This window comes from Diuraphis noxia, unplaced genomic scaffold, assembly GCF_037042655.1.
Source record: "Diuraphis noxia isolate RWA-SAM2 unplaced genomic scaffold, SU_Dnox_SAM2 contig0005, whole genome shotgun sequence".
NCBI lineage: Eukaryota > Metazoa > Arthropoda > Insecta > Hemiptera > Aphididae > Diuraphis > Diuraphis noxia.
This window is the reverse complement of record NW_028301715.1, coordinates 9,771,163-9,791,853: the sequence shown is the minus strand read 5'-3', so window position 1 is coordinate 9,791,853 and position 20,691 is coordinate 9,771,163. Positions and strand designations below refer to the sequence as shown.

Sequence of the window (20,691 nt, the reverse complement as noted above, 5' to 3'; positions counted from 1 at the left end):
GTTTGTAACAAAAATCAGATAAGTAAGTTACAGGTTGAGCATAAACCATGATTTACCGTTACTATATTAATTTTAAGTTCTTAAAATATTACATATATCATTAAACTTTTGTCGAAACTTTTGCATCGTTTTGGTGACAAGCAACACCAATGAGATCTAAGTTGTTTTGGCTAAATTAAACTTTAATTAAAAATAGTTAAAATAACTTTTAACTGCGAATAATTTAATTATAATGAGGTATTAATAATATGATGATGAGTTTGGAATGTTGAAATCATTTTTTAAATGAATTTTGAAAAGTTGGATTATGCTGGAATATACCTAGTGATATTAAAATAAAATAGAATCAAATAGGTGACGGATTTCACAGTAGCTACAAAGGATAAATAAGTGATTAGTCGACTGGATGGTTCATTAAACTGTATCTTTTAACAATCAAAATTAAAAAAAGTACTAACGATTTGACAACATTTTATTTTATTTTATGTTATGACAAATAACATTTTGAAAATAAATAATATTATGTACAATATGTATCATTATAAATCTTATGTTTTAAATTTGTACTTTTTAGAATAATAGTAGGAATAACAATAAGTTGTAGTAATTGTATATTATTTTTATCAATATTTAAAATTATTTAATTTTTTTTCAAACGAATGAGTGGTTGATTAGTTATATGATGTATATTGTATATTATTAATTTCTCGTTTGAAATTTGATTTGAAAAATATTCTGCTCTGACGTATGAGATTATAAAATAATGTATGCTTTGCCTATATTTCATAACTTATAATTATTTAAATTTAAGTTTAGAGGAGTGGTGTGGCAAAAATGTACACCGAAATATATTTATCTACTACAGTACTACTATACTCATTTAAACTTTGAATAGTAATAACATAATAAATATTCATTTGAAATTCACAAAAAAATATTCTGCTTTGGATCATGAACTTAAAAATGTATGATGTCATTGAAAAAAAGTAAAAACTTTAAAATGATAAGGATAAAAATAGTAAATAATTAAATTTGGTTTTATAAATATTGTTTTGCAATGACTTCATATAAGTAAAGTATATTTTTATATAAACGTTAATACTTTTTGAATTAAATGTTAATAGAATCATCCTGTAGGAGTTAAAGAAGACGAATAAACACAACTATACCTATGTATTTTAATGTTTGTTTTCACGTATAATTTAAAATTGTTTAATGCATAAAACACTTTTTTTTGTTTAAACCTTTGTGGGATTTATTTCGTAAAATGTATCCTGATTTATTTAAATAGTATAATTTTTATATAAAAGAGCAATTCATGTTGTAAACTAGTTTTTTTTTTATCATTAACTTATTGTTTCAAAATAAATGATATTTACTAAATGTCATATAGAATGTTAAATTATAAGTATTAAATATGCATATATTTTGCATTGTGATATGCTTGAGAGAACAGTGTTCGTAATCGTGGACGAGGAAAAAATGTACTTTTCAACAAAAAATCAACAAAGAATTTAAATAATTATATATTAGTAGTTTCCTGCACCGACAATGTGGATGATTTTGCACTGCACGAAAGCATTGTTACATAACAAAAATATAAATTATGCGGATACCTAGTTTTAATCTTAATCATTAGTTTTATTTGAGGTTTACTAATTTATAATATATTAGTAAACTTTAACATTTTTATTTTTTTATTTCCATATCGGTATTTATATACATGTGCTAATTACGAAAATTGCATTACTGAATTTTCTAAAGTTTCCGGGCTTTAATATCGAAGAGCCTAGATATTGTAGCATAATAGTCTCCTTCGTATTGGATCGTTTGTGCGCATTTCTATAAATGAAAGAGGGTACTTAGGGCAAGGGATTGGTATATAGTATACTTGAAAACTCTGCCATTAAGTCTATGGGAGGTTCACCCGCAATATTCTTACGCATCAAAGCCAAGGATCATGGACATTGTTTGGAGGTTTAGATTCTTGGAACTAACTTAACTGGGCCCATTTCCATTTATAATAACGTTGCGGAAGCACATGGTGAAGGATATTAATTATGCTTCAGAATATTTTGTTGCCTCTGGTTTTAGTAATAATTAAAAGACAAGTAACTTTTTAGTGCTTGTATATTATAGTATTATATTATAACATCAAATAAATCCACAGAACCCATTACAATTGTTATTGACATTAAGTACATACCTCTACATACATATATAATAATATCATTAATATGCATAAACCATATAATAGATAATGTCTTTCTCTCGAACTCGTATCACGGTTATTGAGTTGAAAATTATGCACTTTCGGCGTTAACAGTGTCCTTCGATACGACTATAAGATTGTTCACATAAAAACAATATATATGTTATGACATGTCCATTTATTATATATTTTCTTGTAGTTGTTTGAAATTATTTTTACTACACAACAATGATACTATGGGTAGCTGCAGGTACCTATAATGTTGGTATAACATATAAAAAAAAGATCGTATACATTTTTGCCCAAAGGCATGCGCACTGCTGTCACGTTTAACTTCCGTATCGACGAATTCCCGTGTCTGGAAACATTATAATATTTTGTTATGCATCCTCGTCGGACAATACGGTACATTATACGCATATGCAGCGTAATTGGATTAAGAATGTAATGTCCTCGAACGTTCATTTCACTATAATATGTATAGTATGTATGCGACAATAAAATCCTGAAAATTACCCGAAGGGGCCATCTGGTTTTTCAATCTGACACAGCCGATGGACAAACCGCGCGCGTGTAATACCCGCTGATAATATTGTTATATTTTCTTTCGTTACCTACATATTATTATTATTATTTTGATCACATTTATTACCGTAGGTTCTAGAATACCGTGCTACAGCGTTATATTGTTATTATTATTATTATGATTGATCGTGCGCGGGCGGTGAACATATTTGCTCGGTGAATCCATTAACGGATACAGCCGGTGAAAGGTTCCGACTGTTGTAACCGTGAACGAACGAGCGTCGATGTACATTGAAGTGTCACTAGGCCTTCGATCCATGTCTCTGTAGCAGTATTCCATCGCGATTTGTCAATTACACAGAAAGAAAAAAAAATTAAACGACTGAAAGGGAAAATAAATGTCCAAAATAAATAAATTTTGTTCCAAACATCTGCGGTTCATTTCCTTTTTAGATTGTATCATATATATATATATCATATATTACCTCGAGTATGAAAATGATAATAATACTAGGTAGGTGTTGCTATAATACACAAGTGCTGCATCAGACGCGGTTTGTTTATTTTGCAGTAAGTACCTACCTACAACATTGCTACCTAAAATCTGCTAAACCAGTGTTTCTCAACTTTTTTTACTTTGGTGGCCCCCTTTTTGAATTCCAATTTTTTAGTGACCCTTTACACATATATTTTTTTTATGTACTCACATAGAATATAGATTCATTTCAATATATTTTTTGTGTTTTAAATATTTCAATTTTCTCATCGTGCTGTATGTATAAATTGTAAATATGTCGTTTGAAAAAAAATAATATTTAAATCATACGTTACCTTAAATAATAATTTGGGGACCTCCAGGTTGAGAAACACTGTGCTAAACGATCAAACTCTGTAGATTCATACTTACGTATCGTTTATTTTGCTTGCCTATTAACGTCTGTAATCTATTGTTAAAAGTTAAAATAAAATGAAAATACCAAGTCTTTCAGATGGCGTCAAAGTGTAGGTACAATAGTGATGATCTATATAATACCTACCTATTATAAAATAACCACTGTAATAAAGCCTGAATAAAGCACGGAGCTCGGATCATAAGATTATTCGATCGCAGCAAAAACAAACGGATTTTTCGTGTGCATTAGGCTCCTTATTAGTGATCGTTGTAAAAGTGACACACGCAGCGCAATGGAAGACTACATATATGTTTGCAATTAGCTAATTCGTTTCCAGATTTGACTGGATTTCAATTTAATTGAATTTATTACCATTTGCGGTTCATATCCCACGCGAGCATTACACGTTGGTACACATCATGCGTTTATTTATTGTAATGGTTCCATTTGCTAAACAACCCTGCAGGACCAGCTAATAAATCTTCTCTACTTTCTATATTGTTGACATTACACCATAGCAGGTACTCATAATTTCCAATAAACCCGTACGACTATGTGGAAAAACGAAGTCACAATAAAAATTTAACTCAATATGTGCAGACAGAGTATGACATAATGTCAAACCACTGTACAATATATTACCATAGTCCATAAGTATTGTCTAAACTCTAAATATAATTTTTTTTTATCAGTCACTAATGGTATATATTAACTGTAGTACCTACATAGATATCAACGAAAAATGACCGATATTTATTTTATTATGTAGTTTATCTACCTATAGGTATTTGGTATTTGAGTATTTTATGCCTATTTACCGAGACAGTTTGTGAATCGACTTATACTGGATTTCTGCTGGACTTTCAATATAATAATATTCATCATAGCATATTATTATATTTTATATGCACAGGTGTGTCTAAAGAATCTTAAAATATATTGCGCTCCATTGATATTTTAATAACAACTATTATTGAAACAAAGAAGTTGTTTCTATTAAATTATCACTGATCGATTTATACTAAATATGCCAATGATATAGAATTGGATGTTTATTAAAATTAAAATATATGCATAAATAGAAAAAAAATACGGTCTGTTAGTGGTTTTGATACATTAAAATATCAACGCATATAAATCAGTTCGTTTAGAAAAAAAAGAAATACTAATTTATCATATTTAATTTTTATATAATGTACAGTTTCACTGGTTTCAAGGTCGCTTATCCCAAAATTATAAACTACCTTATTTGTGTGTATACTTCTCAATACAATATCACAACGTAAATTACATTGTCTCTCGGCAATCGGTTGATATACATATATTATATAAAGTAATCCGATCAAGTATTACATCATTTTACTAACGAATTAATTGAATATCTTAACTCTTAAGAGATTTCAATTATATGATAATATATTACGAAAAAATAATAATATTCAATATTTATGCTCATGAAAATTTAAAACCAACACGTTTTATGTTATTTATTTCTTTTACACGCCACAGTAGTAATCGTTACCTATACCAAATCAATCTGTATTAAAAATATTTCTTATGATATAATATAATATAGATATTTTTAAATTTTTAAAATCTTAACAGTATGTTTAAACAACTTAAATTTTTTTAAATAGTTTAATATCATGTATGTGAGTGTGTAGATGTAGATGATGTAATATAGCATTTATGCGTATTCGAGAGAAAATAGCGATGCCAAAATAATGAAAATTGTGTTCAACTGAGAGAAAGTATAACAAAACAATTATGGGTTAAAGGATTTTTTCAATGATTTCATCTCTACAGGTGTCCTGTTTGGAAACACCACTTACCGGAACTTTCGAATAGTTTATTTTTTTCTAACATTTTTGGCATTGTAACCATAGGGGGTTAACTTCTTGTACGCCGGAAATGTTCACGATTAGCCCCCCTACGATTCGTCTGTTGTTCATATATGCTCGAATGAAATATTTATATTCAGTACAATCATATTAAATTGATTATCTTTATTGCGTTAATACCATAATATAAGTATCTAAATTATCTCGGATATTCGATATTGCTTATTTTTAATGCACTTGAACATTTGAATTTACTATGATTCTGAAAAAAATTAAGTGTGAATAATTTATTTTGATGATTAATATTTATAGTTTTTACTCATTTGTATAAAAATATATAGAATTAAAAAACTAGGTCATGTCATAGATAACAATTTAGTTTCTATGTTTTAATAAAATATTATGACGTATTGTTTATAAACGATATACATGTATATAGCGTTCAGATGAAAACTAAAATAAGAGTTATAGGTACCTACTTATATAATAGAATTATTTGCACAATTAATTACAATGAAAATACGTTTCATGTCAATTAGATGTATTATTTTGATAACAATAATGTAACATGTAAGTACCTGAAAATAATCAAATTTTCATTAAAATGATATGCTTTTGAAAACGAAAAACGAGATTTAAAAATGTCGAATAATTGAATACCCATTTATGGGATCTCGTAAAAAATGTAAGATTATAGATTAAAAATATTAAATTGATAATTTTTTTATGTTCTATAAAAATATTTATAGTTAGAAAAAAACATAAATAAAATGCATTTATTCCGTATTGATATGTTCAAAAATGATTTAAGATTAAATATTAAATACACGATATATCATATATATAATATTGTTTGATAATTTAAATAATGGTTTGTTTAATGATTAAACTAATAATAAGATCCTTGTGTCGATGCTTAAAAATGCATTGAAACGTTATTGGTTAGCTACAGGCGTTTGTTTATAGCTATTCAAAAACCTTGATTTCATCTAGTAGACGATGTATTCCACTTGAGCACTTATAGGTGAGAAAAATCGAGGCGTCTAACACCATTTTCAGACTTAGTCTGCGACACATTTATCCGTGACCTGCTGGCAATCAAGCGCAGACACAACTGATCATAATATATAGATGGATAGAAAACCATAAATTATAAAGCAGCCTGTCAATCTATTTAAACCCAAAAGCAGCGCTTAGGTTCTCCTATACGGGTTCAGAATCGAAAAGTCCTTAACATATTGTTATAATTGCTGTGTCAAAACAATGACCGATCTTTGGCCCTGATGTTCGGTCAGTATTTGAGTACGGTGGGCGACAAAAATTATAGTCGAGGTCCATCACATATTTATATAGTACTTGCCTATAATATATACGTATTAAATATTTACACAAATAAGTTTACTTCAAAAAATTTAATATTCAACGACAACTTGAACGTTAGGTAAGCACCTAAATATTTTATTTTGTGTTTTAGAGTTTTTGGCCTCAATATTTTTGTCACTGCAATAAACAGTATAGGATCCATACGCCAGAATTTAAGAGTTATAATATTAACGAATTTGATTATTAAATCATATTTTCAATTGCTTGTATTTGCAAATGTTATTATTTTGAGATTATACCTAGTTTGTATTTTAAATCAAAAATTGTTTTTATAGTTAAACAAATTGAAACAATACTAAAACCCTCTTTGGTAAATCTATTATCATTATTTTTGTTGTATAAGGAATTTACTCAACAATTATTTCTAATGATATTTAAATTTACAATACTATGTTTGACAGGTGCAATAAGTGTCCACTGTCCTGTACAGTCGCGGTGCGTGCCGCGTGGTGTATGTATTTAAGTCGTATGACCGATTATGATTCGTATCAATAAAAATATGTCTTTACTGTCACTAAAGTCAATTTAAATTGCATTAATACGTATATTTAGTTAAGAACGTAATTTAATTAAATATCATATTATTAGAACACAAAAATAAAGATTATAAATTGTTGTCGAAAAAAAATCGATTCTAATCAGTTGAAAAGACAGTTATTAGATTATTCGTTAAAAGGAAAACTATTGGATGTAGTTAATTTGAGGTTAATTTGTTTTCAACCTTTTCCGTTAACTTATCTCGTTGGGGAATTTGAGCTATGTTACGCTTTGTGGTTAGCCCGTGGTAAAACAAAGCATCTATTATAACAATCTAAAAAAATATGTGAGATTTTGGTTTATGGGAAATTTTATGACGTGTCTAATTATTGCTTTCCGAGTCTGTAAATAGCATACAAATTAACCATTCTCCATTAAATTGAAATTCTATAATTTTATTTTATGTTTAAAATTATGCAGTAAAAAGTGTTAATAATTGAATTTAAATGTTTGACGTAACTACTCGTGTGTAAAACAATTATGTAAGACAAAATGTCCAAAAAATTACATATTTATTTTGTATATTAAAATTAACAAATTTTTTTTTTCTTTTTCTTTCTAATTATATAAATTAATCCAATGCTAATGGTCCATAGTTGTTGAAGCGGAAATTCTTTGTAAATTTCAAGACCAATAAAAAAAAAAAAAAAAAACAATTATGTATTTTTCCTATTTCCTAAATGGTATAATAATAACTGCTAAAGCAGATTAATGGGGGAAGGGAGTGTGATAAAATTATGCATTAAAAATCCTAAACAAAAAAAATTTTATACATTTTAAATTAATTATTATGAGCCGTAGACCGCGGTGCACAGCTTGGGAACTGCTATTCTTTACTATTAATCTCAATTAAGTTAACGTTATATTAACATTATAATAATTTTATTAGTACGATCATAGTCTTAATTTATAATAATGTTTGCATTGGAGTTTCACAAAATGTTGTTAAAAATCACGTATTGCTTACATAATTAAGTAATCGTTTAAGGTATAGATTGATATCAAACAAATTTTAATTTGAGAGTAAAACATCTTAAAACAAAGACGTTTTACAAAATAGCACTTGCATTTTTGAAATTAAAATAATAATTTTTTTCAAAATTCATCTGCAATACAATGTATGAGCGTAACATAATATATTATATAATATATAATTTTTCTCTTCTCTTAAAATCGTTGACGAAGAGAAGAAATCCAGTACGACTTTCACACCGTGGGTGTTCAGAGTTCTTTGGTGTCCATTTTTCGTACACTCCACGTGTGACAAAAATATTTTTTGATTGTCATGATTACGATATAGTCTGTAATTATCGGAGAGGCTAAAATAGAACCACGGTCAGCTGATTTCAAAAAAAATATTAGTCATGGCGTCCTCCTGTTAAACGCCTGAGAATAATTCTATACAAATGCTTAATAATAAAATATGAAAACTAAAATCATTTGTGTCTTCTTGAAGGCGATCTACTGATCTAAGCAGTAAACTGTAAGTATAGGTTGAACTACATTTTATTTTTAAGTTGCATACAATGAAGTCGACTATCGGTAAAATGTTTAACAATCATATTATAGCGGACCCAGTGTGTTATCCAATGTGTCTACTGTCAAGGCTATCATCAATTCGTTTTTTCGTTTCCGCATGGCCAGCTCGTTTAATGTTTGTAACAATACGACTGGTTTGGAAATTGGATTAAACTATCAATTTCGATACAGACGTGTATACCGGTAATATTTTTCTGTTGACCGTAACCATTTTCGTCCGACCGAAATCCAACGAATAGAGAGTTAAAGTAATTTGTACGATTTTGATAAGACAGTCGAAGTAATTAAAAATGTCAATGTCGTGTTCCGATATATATTTTATGAGGATATAAATTTGCATTAAAAGCAAAGCATCCCAACTATAAAAACAAAATAACACAACAGGCAAAATTTCAGAAATGTTTTTATCTTTTTGAATTGCAGTAAGTACCTATTATAACGTACCAATAAACGTATTCATAAAAAAGTTGTTATAACGTTGTTAGGATTTTGTATGTCATAAATGCATAAGCTATATTATAGTTATCGTTCATTCGCGTAAACGTTTCTGTTTTTTTTTTTATAAATCGTATGTTAAATGTTGTTTTTAATTTTTTTTTAAATACTCACTTGTTCATAAAGATCCGCGGAATATCTATCCATATAAAATATAAACACGTACTCATGCAATCTGTAAACAATTGCATTTACCTACTTTAACAATACTTAGCTTATATATATATATATATGATATAATTACAGTCGTGTCGTAAATAATATCCAAGTGATTAATATTGATTTTAATATTTTATAAATTTGTTTATTTAAAAAAAAATAAAACTAGTGAAGTTTCAAACGTGTAATATTTAAAGTAGGTACATAATATTTGAATAAACTAGCTCATTCGACGTTTTAATGTAATTTAATACTAATGATGGGTCATTAGCGTAATGAATGTTACGAGAATATATTTCGTTAAGAATTTATTTGGATCTGATTATGCGACAGCTAGGGCAAAAAAATAATTATTGTACCAGCCGAGTTATAATTTTTAATCGAATCAGAATTGTATAATAATATGGTATTATCTACGTTTAATGATTCGATGAAAAAAAAAAAAAAAAACAAAAACCCGATGAATTTAAAACCCTGTAATATCACATACCTATATTTATACCTAATATAAAGTTTATAATATAATAATAATATTATATAGGTAGGTAGGTGCACTGCAGAGGCACAGTGCACATAAATTTAAATTTGAAAGTCGCGCATGCCTCGTGGAAACGTTAATCATTCGCGAGTGTACGCATTGAATATTAGCGTTGTCTATGCGGTTTATAATATTCATACGGTTGCAGATTCCGTAAGGATATGATATAATATTATATACATACGCGTATTATAGCCGGCCAAGGACAGTATTTTATGCTCCAAATGGGTCTGCCGTTTGCAATATCATATTATATATATATATATAGTTATATACATGTGTGTATTCGATATTATAATAGCACGTTTTATAGGTACTCGAATGGCGTCGGGCTGACTCGGTGCCAGCAAAATATTATACAATAAAGCCGCCCGCGGCTTTTCTGAAATCAGCTGAATCGTTTGTGTGCAGTGTGCATATAAATGATATAGAGCATTTTCTGATTTTTAGTTGCACAGCCACGGCTAAAGCTCATTATAAAATTATTTAGTCCCATACGAAAGGCACCTGCAGAAAAATCTAACCTCGCTGATGACTATCGCGGATGCTCCAATACACGAAAACGCTGTTTCGGTAGAAACCATATACCTGTATATGTATATAGTTTGCCATTGGAAAGCAAAGTTTCCATTTTGCTTTTATCGAGAAAAAGTTTCGAGTAAATAATTTTTTTCCATCACGGCGTGTTTGTCTTTTAAAATTGAAGAAGTGTTTCAATTCTTTCTTCATCATACGAGTTCATAATAGTAATATATAAGCTGCTTCAGTTTACAATAATTTGGTTTGGACTTTTTCTCCTGCAATTTGACGCTACAAAAATGTTAATATCTTGACATAACTTTGATCGTTTAACAACCATGCAAGTGCACAAAGAACATCTATTATAAATATATAATTATTAAAACATTTGGAAAAGTATATAAAAAAAAAAAATAAAAAAAATATATATATAGGTAGTTCTGTTCCAGTACAAGCAATTTCATAATAAATTATTTATGTGCAGGATAAACCAACCATATAACGTATGTAGATGGTTTAATAATTATACACTATGTTGAAATTAATAAAAAAAAATTTTTAAGCTAATGTAACAATTATAAATAAAAGAGTTAGATATTTAATTCTAGTGTAACATAATTATATACTTTGAAATTATTATGCAATTTTCCTCCAGAGTATATAATAAAAACTTGGAATACCTCTTTAAATTCGTTAATTATTTTTAACAATTCTGATTTCTAATACTTATTCAATAATATTGAGTTAACTTACTTAATTGTTTATAGTTGATAAATTAAAATTAGTTAAGACATTAAACTATACATAATGTATCTCTTTATACTTTTATTTTCATAATTTATACGATTAATGTAATATAACATTTTATTCACATTTCTTATTATATTTCTAAAATTTCAAGATTTTTTCTCTTCCATATAGGTTAAAAAATTAACAAATACCCTTGAATTGCAGTTATATCCAAATAATTCTATATTTTCTTTTTTTAAATTAAGCTTGTGTATTTTATTAAGAATTAATTATTTTTAAAAGGTGAAATATCTATTGTTTCAACAATAATTTATTTTTCGGTAAAGTCAAATAAGATGCAATTTAGATATTAATGAACTAGAAAAATAGATGATACATGCGATTAAAAATAATCTTACTTTTAAAACTGATTACGGATAGTATAATGCTAGACGAATACACGTCATAATGTCGCGCTAAAAATGTCGCTGTAAAAATGTCGTAAACACAAAAAAGCCGCGAATACAAAAATATCGCGATGTCAAGAATATGAAAAATATAATATTAATATTATAATTAGGGTTTGGATTTATATGTATTTATGAAATCAAAATATTTAGTAATTATTTGAAAATATTATATTATGTTTATTAACTATATACCTGTGATGTCAGTGTTCCTAACACAGAATGGGTACTAAGTTGAGTAGTTTTTGCAATATTTTTGAGTCTTGCAATTGCTTCTTTAGATTCAACTTTTGCAATATCGGCAACATGGTTATGTTCAGTATAGTATGCACTACATTTTGCCCAGACGAATGTAATCGACCACGACATTTCTTTGTATTATACTCTATGCACTTCCAAATAATTTTATTTTCGTTTTCTATTTCTTTTTTGTATAAAAAAGAATTAAACTCAAGTAATTTTCCATTTTTTTTTGGTTTTTTATATACTCCAATGACATAATGTATAGATTATATTATAGAGTTTCTGCTATGGTTGTAGATTACACACTAACACTAACTACACACTAATATGTATGCTGAACTTTATTTTCGTAGGTATTTAATCTAATCTAACCTTATCTACGACTGAACGAAAACCGGAACTACGAGCCACATCGGCGACTTCAGCGATAATTACTACCTGCGAAATTTTTGTTTTGGCGACATTTTTATCGCGACGTTTTTGTTGCGATATTTTTACCTCGACATTTTTACTGCGACATTTTGATGCGACACCATAGTAGACGACGATTATCTTATATCAATATATCAACCATGATCAAACAATTAATATAATCCACATACGTATATAGGTATAGGTCCAAAAATTGCTCTGTATTATCACTATAAATCAAACATAGAGGTAGTGACTTTTTTAATTTTTAAAGATTCCTAAGAAAAATAAATCCACTTTGGCTACTACAGTCTACAAGAACAAAATTTGGAGATACCTATAATAGATTAACAAAATTATTTCTGTACTATTATTATTTATTACACTAATTAAATGATGATTTTATGCTCTATGCATATTATATTAAACAAATATAAAAAAATACGTATTTATTTAATTGTATCAACTATTTAAAGAATCATATTCGTGAACTCATGGCCCCCAAGACGAGTATGTTTAGTGGGCCCACTATTTTATTGAAGAATAAATTAAAAAAGTAATAAAAAAAAAAAAATACTATAACAGTATTGTTGGAAAAACATCCTTCGTTTTTAAAACGGTTAAAAAAAGTAAATAGGGTTTTTTATACATATTTACATAAATTGGGCATTATATAAAGCCCCAAGAAGGAACAAATTAATTTATTATCATAATATTATTGTTAGTTCTAATATTGGAAAATATTCTAATCATTTGAACATTAGTAGGTATATTTAGTTAATTTAACATTTTTGTATTTTTAAGTGCCTTTATTTTATACAGACGAATTTCATCATGTTTAAAGTTGAACAAATAATTTAATAAAAAAATTAATGTACTAGTAGTAAATACTTTATTAACACTTTAGGCATGCTTTGATCAAAACAATATAAAAATTTGAAAGATACAGTGTCAGTGAAAATAATATTGTTTAGTAAATCAATTTAACTGGATTAGCCCTAATGTGTGTTTGTTATTTCGTTTAAAAAATTAATAACGTTTTGAAAGTTATTTTATTTTTTTGAGAGCCGTCATTGGTTTTTCTTTGAAAGATTACGTGTACCAAAAATGTCAAATTTCCGTTATTTATAGGTTTGACTTGTTTTTCGCGCAAAGTCGTTAAACTATATAAACTTATATAAACTTATATAAAGTTTATAATAGTTTATTCTTAGTTCAGATAAACTATAGCATATCGACGTTCCGGACCATTTTCGTATCACTTATCACCTATCACAACAAGTGTCACGTGCGTATTTTAATGTAGGTAACAATAACATTATAATTTTCATTCGAATTATGATTTTTTTTTTATTAATCCGTCCGCTGGGGATTGATATTCCTATAATATTCTTATGTTCATTATACAACACACATATTAATATAATGTTCTATGGCGGCATATTAATATATAATGTCGTGTCTTAAACTAGTTTCAAGTACGCGTACCGTACACGGTTAACACGGTTTTCAGTGCCTTGATAATAATAATTACATTTTGCGGGGACGGAGTCAAAAAGATATTGTCGCCGTACCCGCCCTCGGGATGCTCGAGTATATTGAGGTATAATAATGGTTATAGGTATTGTGATATCGTCATAATATTAAATTAGTATCGCGGGGTTGGACGTAATATTTTCAAAACCGTTCCTTTTTGTTACAAAACACGGGAACGCCAGTGTAAATATTATTATATATTGGTATATTATAGGTGCACCGACGTGTGTGCAGGTCGGCCATCAAGGACTCGACGAGCCCAGGGATCGAAAGCCCGCAAGCACGTGACCGTGTTTTTGTTGTAAAACATAATAATATTATTATTATTATTATTATTATTGTTATATTGTTCATATTGTGCACGGTTATACAACAGCGGCGCACAAAGTACACGGTACCTACACGATATTATGTGATAATAATAATAATAATAATAATATATTATATTTTAAACATGTTATGTTCCCCTCCACACGCGGTCGGTAAAAGCACGCGGCATGTCCTCTTCTCGGCCACAATAATTGGTGCACACGCCGGCCGCTTTATTCAGTCACATTCAAACGTGTCTTAGAATATAATCTTAATCCTGCCACTCACGAACAACGCGTAGGTACCCGATAATAAATAAATAAAGTTTTAAATTTTTTTTTTTTTAAAGTACCGTCGTTCTATATAATATGGCCGCACACTCAACAATTATTATTTTTTACGCGCATACATAAAATAAGACCTATACCATCACTAATTGTATATTGTAGACGTAGTGTGTGCACTTAACGTGTAGGTTCTATTTTGCACACACCAATCGATCAAAATATCATCTCGTCGACATGACGGTGATACCCACGTTTGTAATCGATAAAATATTTTCCAAGATATTCAGAAGACAGTCGAAGAATTATACCGTAGAACGTGAGTACCTAAACAATATCATTATGTTATTTTATCGATTAACAAAATAAAAAATAGTAATAACAATAATAAAACATGTAATATTATTATGATTTTTATTTCCGTACGTCCGTCGCGTAAAAGTTCTCAGAATGAGTTATCGCACTTTATGTGCATACTGCAATATTCGTACTTTTATATCATGAAATAGATTTATCGTCGTTTGCTCACCGAACTAAGTTGTACTTCAGATTTTAGATAAGTAAAATATACGACTAAACGATTATTTTAACGAAATATCATTAGTGTCCATCATATCTAAATAAGTATCGTTATGATTAATCACTGTAATTAGAAGGAAATTAGAAGTTCATTACGATATTAATTTATCAACGTAGTTATATTATGTACACGGCAGAGTAGGAGAAAAAAGAAGTTAATATAATAATATAATATCAAAATATCAAATAAGTTGCTGAAATATTCACACGCGAATCACAATTTAGAAAACAATCGATTTAAATATTAAACCAAAAACGCTATTAAAAAGTAATGTTTCTAAACCTTACCTCTTCTAGTCCTTTATACCCTATGGCGAATTGCTCGAGAACAACTTTTTCAAGTTCTTACGGTTAACATAACATGCAATTTTGTGTATTACATAGTACCTATATGATTACAAGATGAAGTATAAACACGTACAATTTTCGTAGGATATAAAATATATTATCGTTACCCACGTTGTTGAAATACCGTTGGATATAAGTTTGGAGCATATAAAAATAAAAAAATAAATAATAGTAATCTATACAAACTTGCGTAATTAACACATGAAAAAAGCATGCAACCGCTAACCCACTTGCCTTCTTTCTTGTACTTATTATTACGTTAGCAATGAGATTTCACTTTTCCACCGCATCCAATAATTGCAACGGGCATCGATTAAAAAGGATGGTTAAAATTTATTGTGAAACAACAGTGAAGATTTATTTTAACATATAGAAATTGCAGGATTTAACTTAAATGTAAAATGTTAAATGCGATATTATTTTCAAATTATACGCTTGATTTTTGATACTCGTCCAATATAGTGTTATTGCTATAATCTCGTCAGTAATATTTATAACACAGTATTCCATATTTGGTATGTTATTTATCGCTTTTATATTATTATCTTCACGTACATTATTATAATCGAAATTTGGAAATACTTTATGCATTTGAAATAATATTGACGCTGTAGGACAGATTCGGTATGATTTTATAACTAGTATGTATATAGATTATAGATATATGTTTTGTTTGTGTATTAATTTATGTCATGTATGTCTTATGCATTTATGAAAAAGAGTTCTTTAAACTTAGGAAATCAGTGCAGGTAGGTACATATAGGAAGTAATGGATACGTATACGAGTCGATGAATTCAGTTATTCAAATAAAAGAGATTTATATACATTGTCGAATTAAATTGTTGGTACAAAAATAAAATACAAAATACAAAATAATTTGTACGTTGTACTTACTTCACATATTATAGAACAAATTTATAGATATGTTGATTGTTGATAAACAAAATAATGCATTGTATGCAATTATTATATTACTCACATATTATTATATTATACGAGCAGCACTTTATTCCTTAAATCAATCAATAATATTAAAAATGATAAGTTTACGTACCTTTGCAATAAGTGTTTGGATTCAATATAAATTGCACTCGTCATGCCGAGTGTTGATTATTTATAATCCATAAACGACCATATACATTATCGAACACGATATAACATAAACGTTCGAGACGTTCAGCATTAAAGAACTTTAATTAAAAATTATCGACCAATTAAAAATCAATTTTTATCGAATTGACCAGTTTGAGTTTGGGTACGTCATATTAAATGTATAAATATATTTTAGACAACAATAAGATAAACGAGATACAATGGTTATTATAATATAATATCTTCTGAGCTTACGTGAAAATGAATGTGATTAACTGATTATAATGTGTGTTGAATAATATTTTATGTTAAAAACGATATTAGTATGTCATTTGTAAGAGTGATGCATTTTTAATTAAATTTGAATTAAAACAGAAACGTTGTGTCTGTATTTGCCGACTGTGATGACAATATCTACAATACAGAACACGGATGCTCGTCGGAATCACCGACCATTATAATAATAACAGTTAGTTATTATTAATTGTGAGTTATAGACGTATATTTATAGTATTATTTGACAATTAAATACATATTAAATAATTACGGAGACACACAAATACAAGGAAATTAATAAAAACGAGTAATTCGTTGTTCAAAAATCGAGCAAAAAATAAAAAAGCAATTATTGTTCGTTCCATTTTTAAACAACAACAATAATAATAATAGTAATATTTTGTATAGTTGTGTTAAATATTCCGTAACCAGTTTCTTAAAAATCATATAATATGTCGTAAGCAATACGACGATACGAGGAAAGTGAATTTGTATTACTGTATAATAATTATTGTCGCTCTGCGTGTCATCACGTATAGTGAATTTATTGCATAGACGACTGTACATTTCGCGTTCGGAGCAGCTGTAAAAAGTATACTGTTAGGTGCCTCCGATGTAACATATATTATAGATCTATTATATATACGTATATACTAGACACGCGTTTATCAGACACGATATTTTCTAAATCTGCAATACACCACGTACCATATGTAACTGCCGACGCGATTTATTGCGTATTGCACACCCCCACCCCCCTAACCGACCGATTTCGTTACATTTTTTCGTCAGATTTTCGTCCCTCGAACCCGTATATAGGTACACGGGCGACAGTTGCGCGTGGTAGTCGCGTTCTATATAATATTATTTCGTATAATATATGTGTCTCTGTGTTCATAAGGTGGCAGAAGTCGAAGGACGTGACAAATTTTTCTTCTCTCCCTATACACACGCACGAACGACGTGCTCATACGCTATCCGCAGTCGTGTGTCTTTCAGGGCGTGGAGTCGTATGTTTCTAGCAGTTGGCAGAAAATAATAATACATTATTCGAAGCCAATTCGTACAGTATTAGATTGGTATATCATAATATTATAATAAATTAATAAAATGATAATAATTCATCCAATGATGGTTTTATACGCTCAACGCACATTATGCGATAATTCGACGACATTATACATTACCTACATATCGACCGTATGACTGGTTCTCGGCGATATAAAATAATAGGCAACGAGTTTATTTTTTTCTTTATTTTAAAATGCATAATATATAGTATGTGTGTAGGTAGTCTTTAACGCGGAAACGTGAATGATTTTATAAGTGAAATTAGACGATTCCTCGATCTTTACTTTGAATAAAAAAAAACCACCTTTGAAGGTAAGCAAAATATTGAAATCAATTTAGAAATGTTAATCATCATTGAAAATGTATTCCGAGTAGCTATTTAATTTACTATATATTATGCTATATATAATATTATAATATTCGTATCGAAAATATTACTGTCTAGTAACATGCACAATTTATCAGAATAAACATATCGTTTATAATTCAGTATAACTTCTATAATAACGATAATATTACAATAAAAAAATATAATTCACTATCACGTATAGGTACACATTTCTCAAACTCGAATAACTATTATGATTTATTAATAAACTACCAATGATTTAAAAAAAGTACGTCCAAAGGTAATTTTTGCAGGTCTGAGTTTAAATTTCGCTAAAATTGTTATCGCCTTGACATTATAATTAAAACATAATATATTCATCAGGCCTTTTGTGATATCACACTCGTGTGACGAATATATGACGGCACGATCTAAACAGAATTCTCGTTAAGAAACGGTACTCATATTTCAAATTTGGGTTTTTTTTTAAGCGTGATGATGTGGTTTTACACAATGAACTTTAATTCGTCGATGAAAATTTTTTAAACGCTTGTGGTAAAAAGAGTGTATACGAAACGTGTGGTTTTTGCAGTTACAACAATACAAAAAATATGATTCATAATAGCAATTGAAATTTACAACTTCTGTCAAAATCTAACAATAAAATACACCAAACATAATTATATGCCCGGCACGAAGAAATAGTCATCACAAGGTCTCGGATTGGACACTCCCGTCTAACGCACTTATACCTTATTACCAAAGAAGACTGACCGACTTGTGAACTATGCGACAAAAAATTAACAATCATACATATTACTCTTGAATGCCCCTAGTTCAACACCTCCAGACATATCCTCGAAAATCCATCATCGATAAATCAAGCACTTGGAGAAGAGAATTGCAAAAATATATATAATTTTTTCAAAAATATAGGTTTATCAAAATTAATGTAATTAAACAAAAAAAAAATTTTACATAATATATTTTACATCCCCTTTTATAGAAATATCTCCCCATAAAATTATTTACTTATAATTACATTTAGGCTAATGACCTGGGATGGATGTTGAAGCCTTTTATTTCAATAAAAAAAATAAATAAAAAAATAAAAAAATAATATGCCTTACAATCAGGCCAGATTGAACAAATTCGGCTCACCGAGTTTTTTGTGATTTATCGGTCCACTTACAAATTGAAAATATCCCAAACACTTACAATCATATACTATTGGTCTGTGCAAGTCCAACCCTTGGACTAAATTTTTTCAACTATAAACTCTTAATACATTTTCAGTCAGCCGCAGTCTCGTGACTTAAACGGCCGGAATATGGTCGTGGTCCACCCAATTTTACTTGCGCTAACTCGCCGGGCCAATCCGGCATGGCTTATAATATTATTATGATGTAAAATTAGTATCGCTATCCTATGAACCGATCGTATTCCATCGCGATAATTGAGTATTGTTACTCCGACTACGACGAAGGCGTATTGTTGATTTACATCTATAGACAATTTAATATGCAGCCGATTATCGTTATAATGAAATATCTTTCTCAACTGATAGTTTCACGTGGATCAAAACTATCACTTCGTCGGTTTAAATACGGAGGAATCATAATTTCTTCAAATATAATACCGGCTGTAGTTATATGTTTCTCCGACGAGATTACGTCCTATTATAGCGATTCCATATAATTGTACTAGGTGGTTACCAGTGCTAGATTTGATATGGTAAATCGACACGAATCATAATAATATTAATGAAGTTTTTGGATTGCGAAATCATCAGATATCGTGTTAACAATGGGAAATTGCAGACTATCGGTTTGTTTAGAAATGTTGTCTCCTGGTGTAGGCAACTATTTAAACACAAATAACTTGTCTCAATAACAGTATATGTATAATATAGTTGGTACCTATATAGATATTGTTTGCCCTTTTGAATGTGCAATGTTCAAAAATCTTGTCGGAAATATTGCAAATTATTATATGTAATAACGTTGCCGGAAGTTAGCTTACCACGATTTCTTGCACACTATTAAAGATTTAAAATATATGTTTATGATTTTTCAATTACTAGGTATTTATTAAATATTTTCTAACCGTGTGCTGCACTATAATCTATGCGATGCTTATGGACTAATTGTCTTCGGTGAAGGTAAGCTGGAATTTCATTTATTTCAGTTTTAATTTACCTACTTAATCTACTATTAAATACCATAATTCTAGAATTTGATGGTTTTAAATATTTGGTCAATAATAAATTCTTTTGAATGTTACATAAACGAAAATATAAAATATTTATCATGACATATAAATTATGTTTAGGTACTATTTATAAATTATGATATGTAATATACATGGACGTTGGAT

At 28.7% G+C, this 20,691-nt stretch overlaps 3 protein-coding genes across 6 annotated transcripts in view; 1 reads left to right on the top strand and 2 right to left on the bottom strand.

Moving 5' to 3' along the window:
- Positions 1-20,691, bottom strand: part of LOC107165019 (nucleolar complex protein 4 homolog B) — a 567,342-nt gene that overhangs the window by 43,223 nt on the left and 503,428 nt on the right. The window lies entirely within an intron of this gene.
- The window catches only part of LOC107171280 (uncharacterized), a 71,068-nt gene that overhangs the window by 4,065 nt on the left and 46,312 nt on the right, over positions 1-20,691 (bottom strand). The gene's annotated exons all lie outside the window — the stretch shown is intronic.
- Positions 1-20,691, top strand: part of LOC107165004 (organic cation transporter protein-like) — a 62,029-nt gene that overhangs the window by 25,553 nt on the left and 15,785 nt on the right. The window contains exon 1 of one of the 4 annotated variants that reach the window (XM_015513051.2): positions 14,575-14,939. The exons of the other annotated variants lie outside the window; for them this stretch is intronic. Coding sequence (XP_015368537.1) covers positions 14,858-14,939 — 82 coding nt within the window. The 5' untranslated portion in view covers positions 14,575-14,857. Of the gene's footprint in view, positions 1-14,574; positions 14,940-20,691 lie in introns of those variants that run through there. 4 annotated transcript variants of the gene reach the window in all.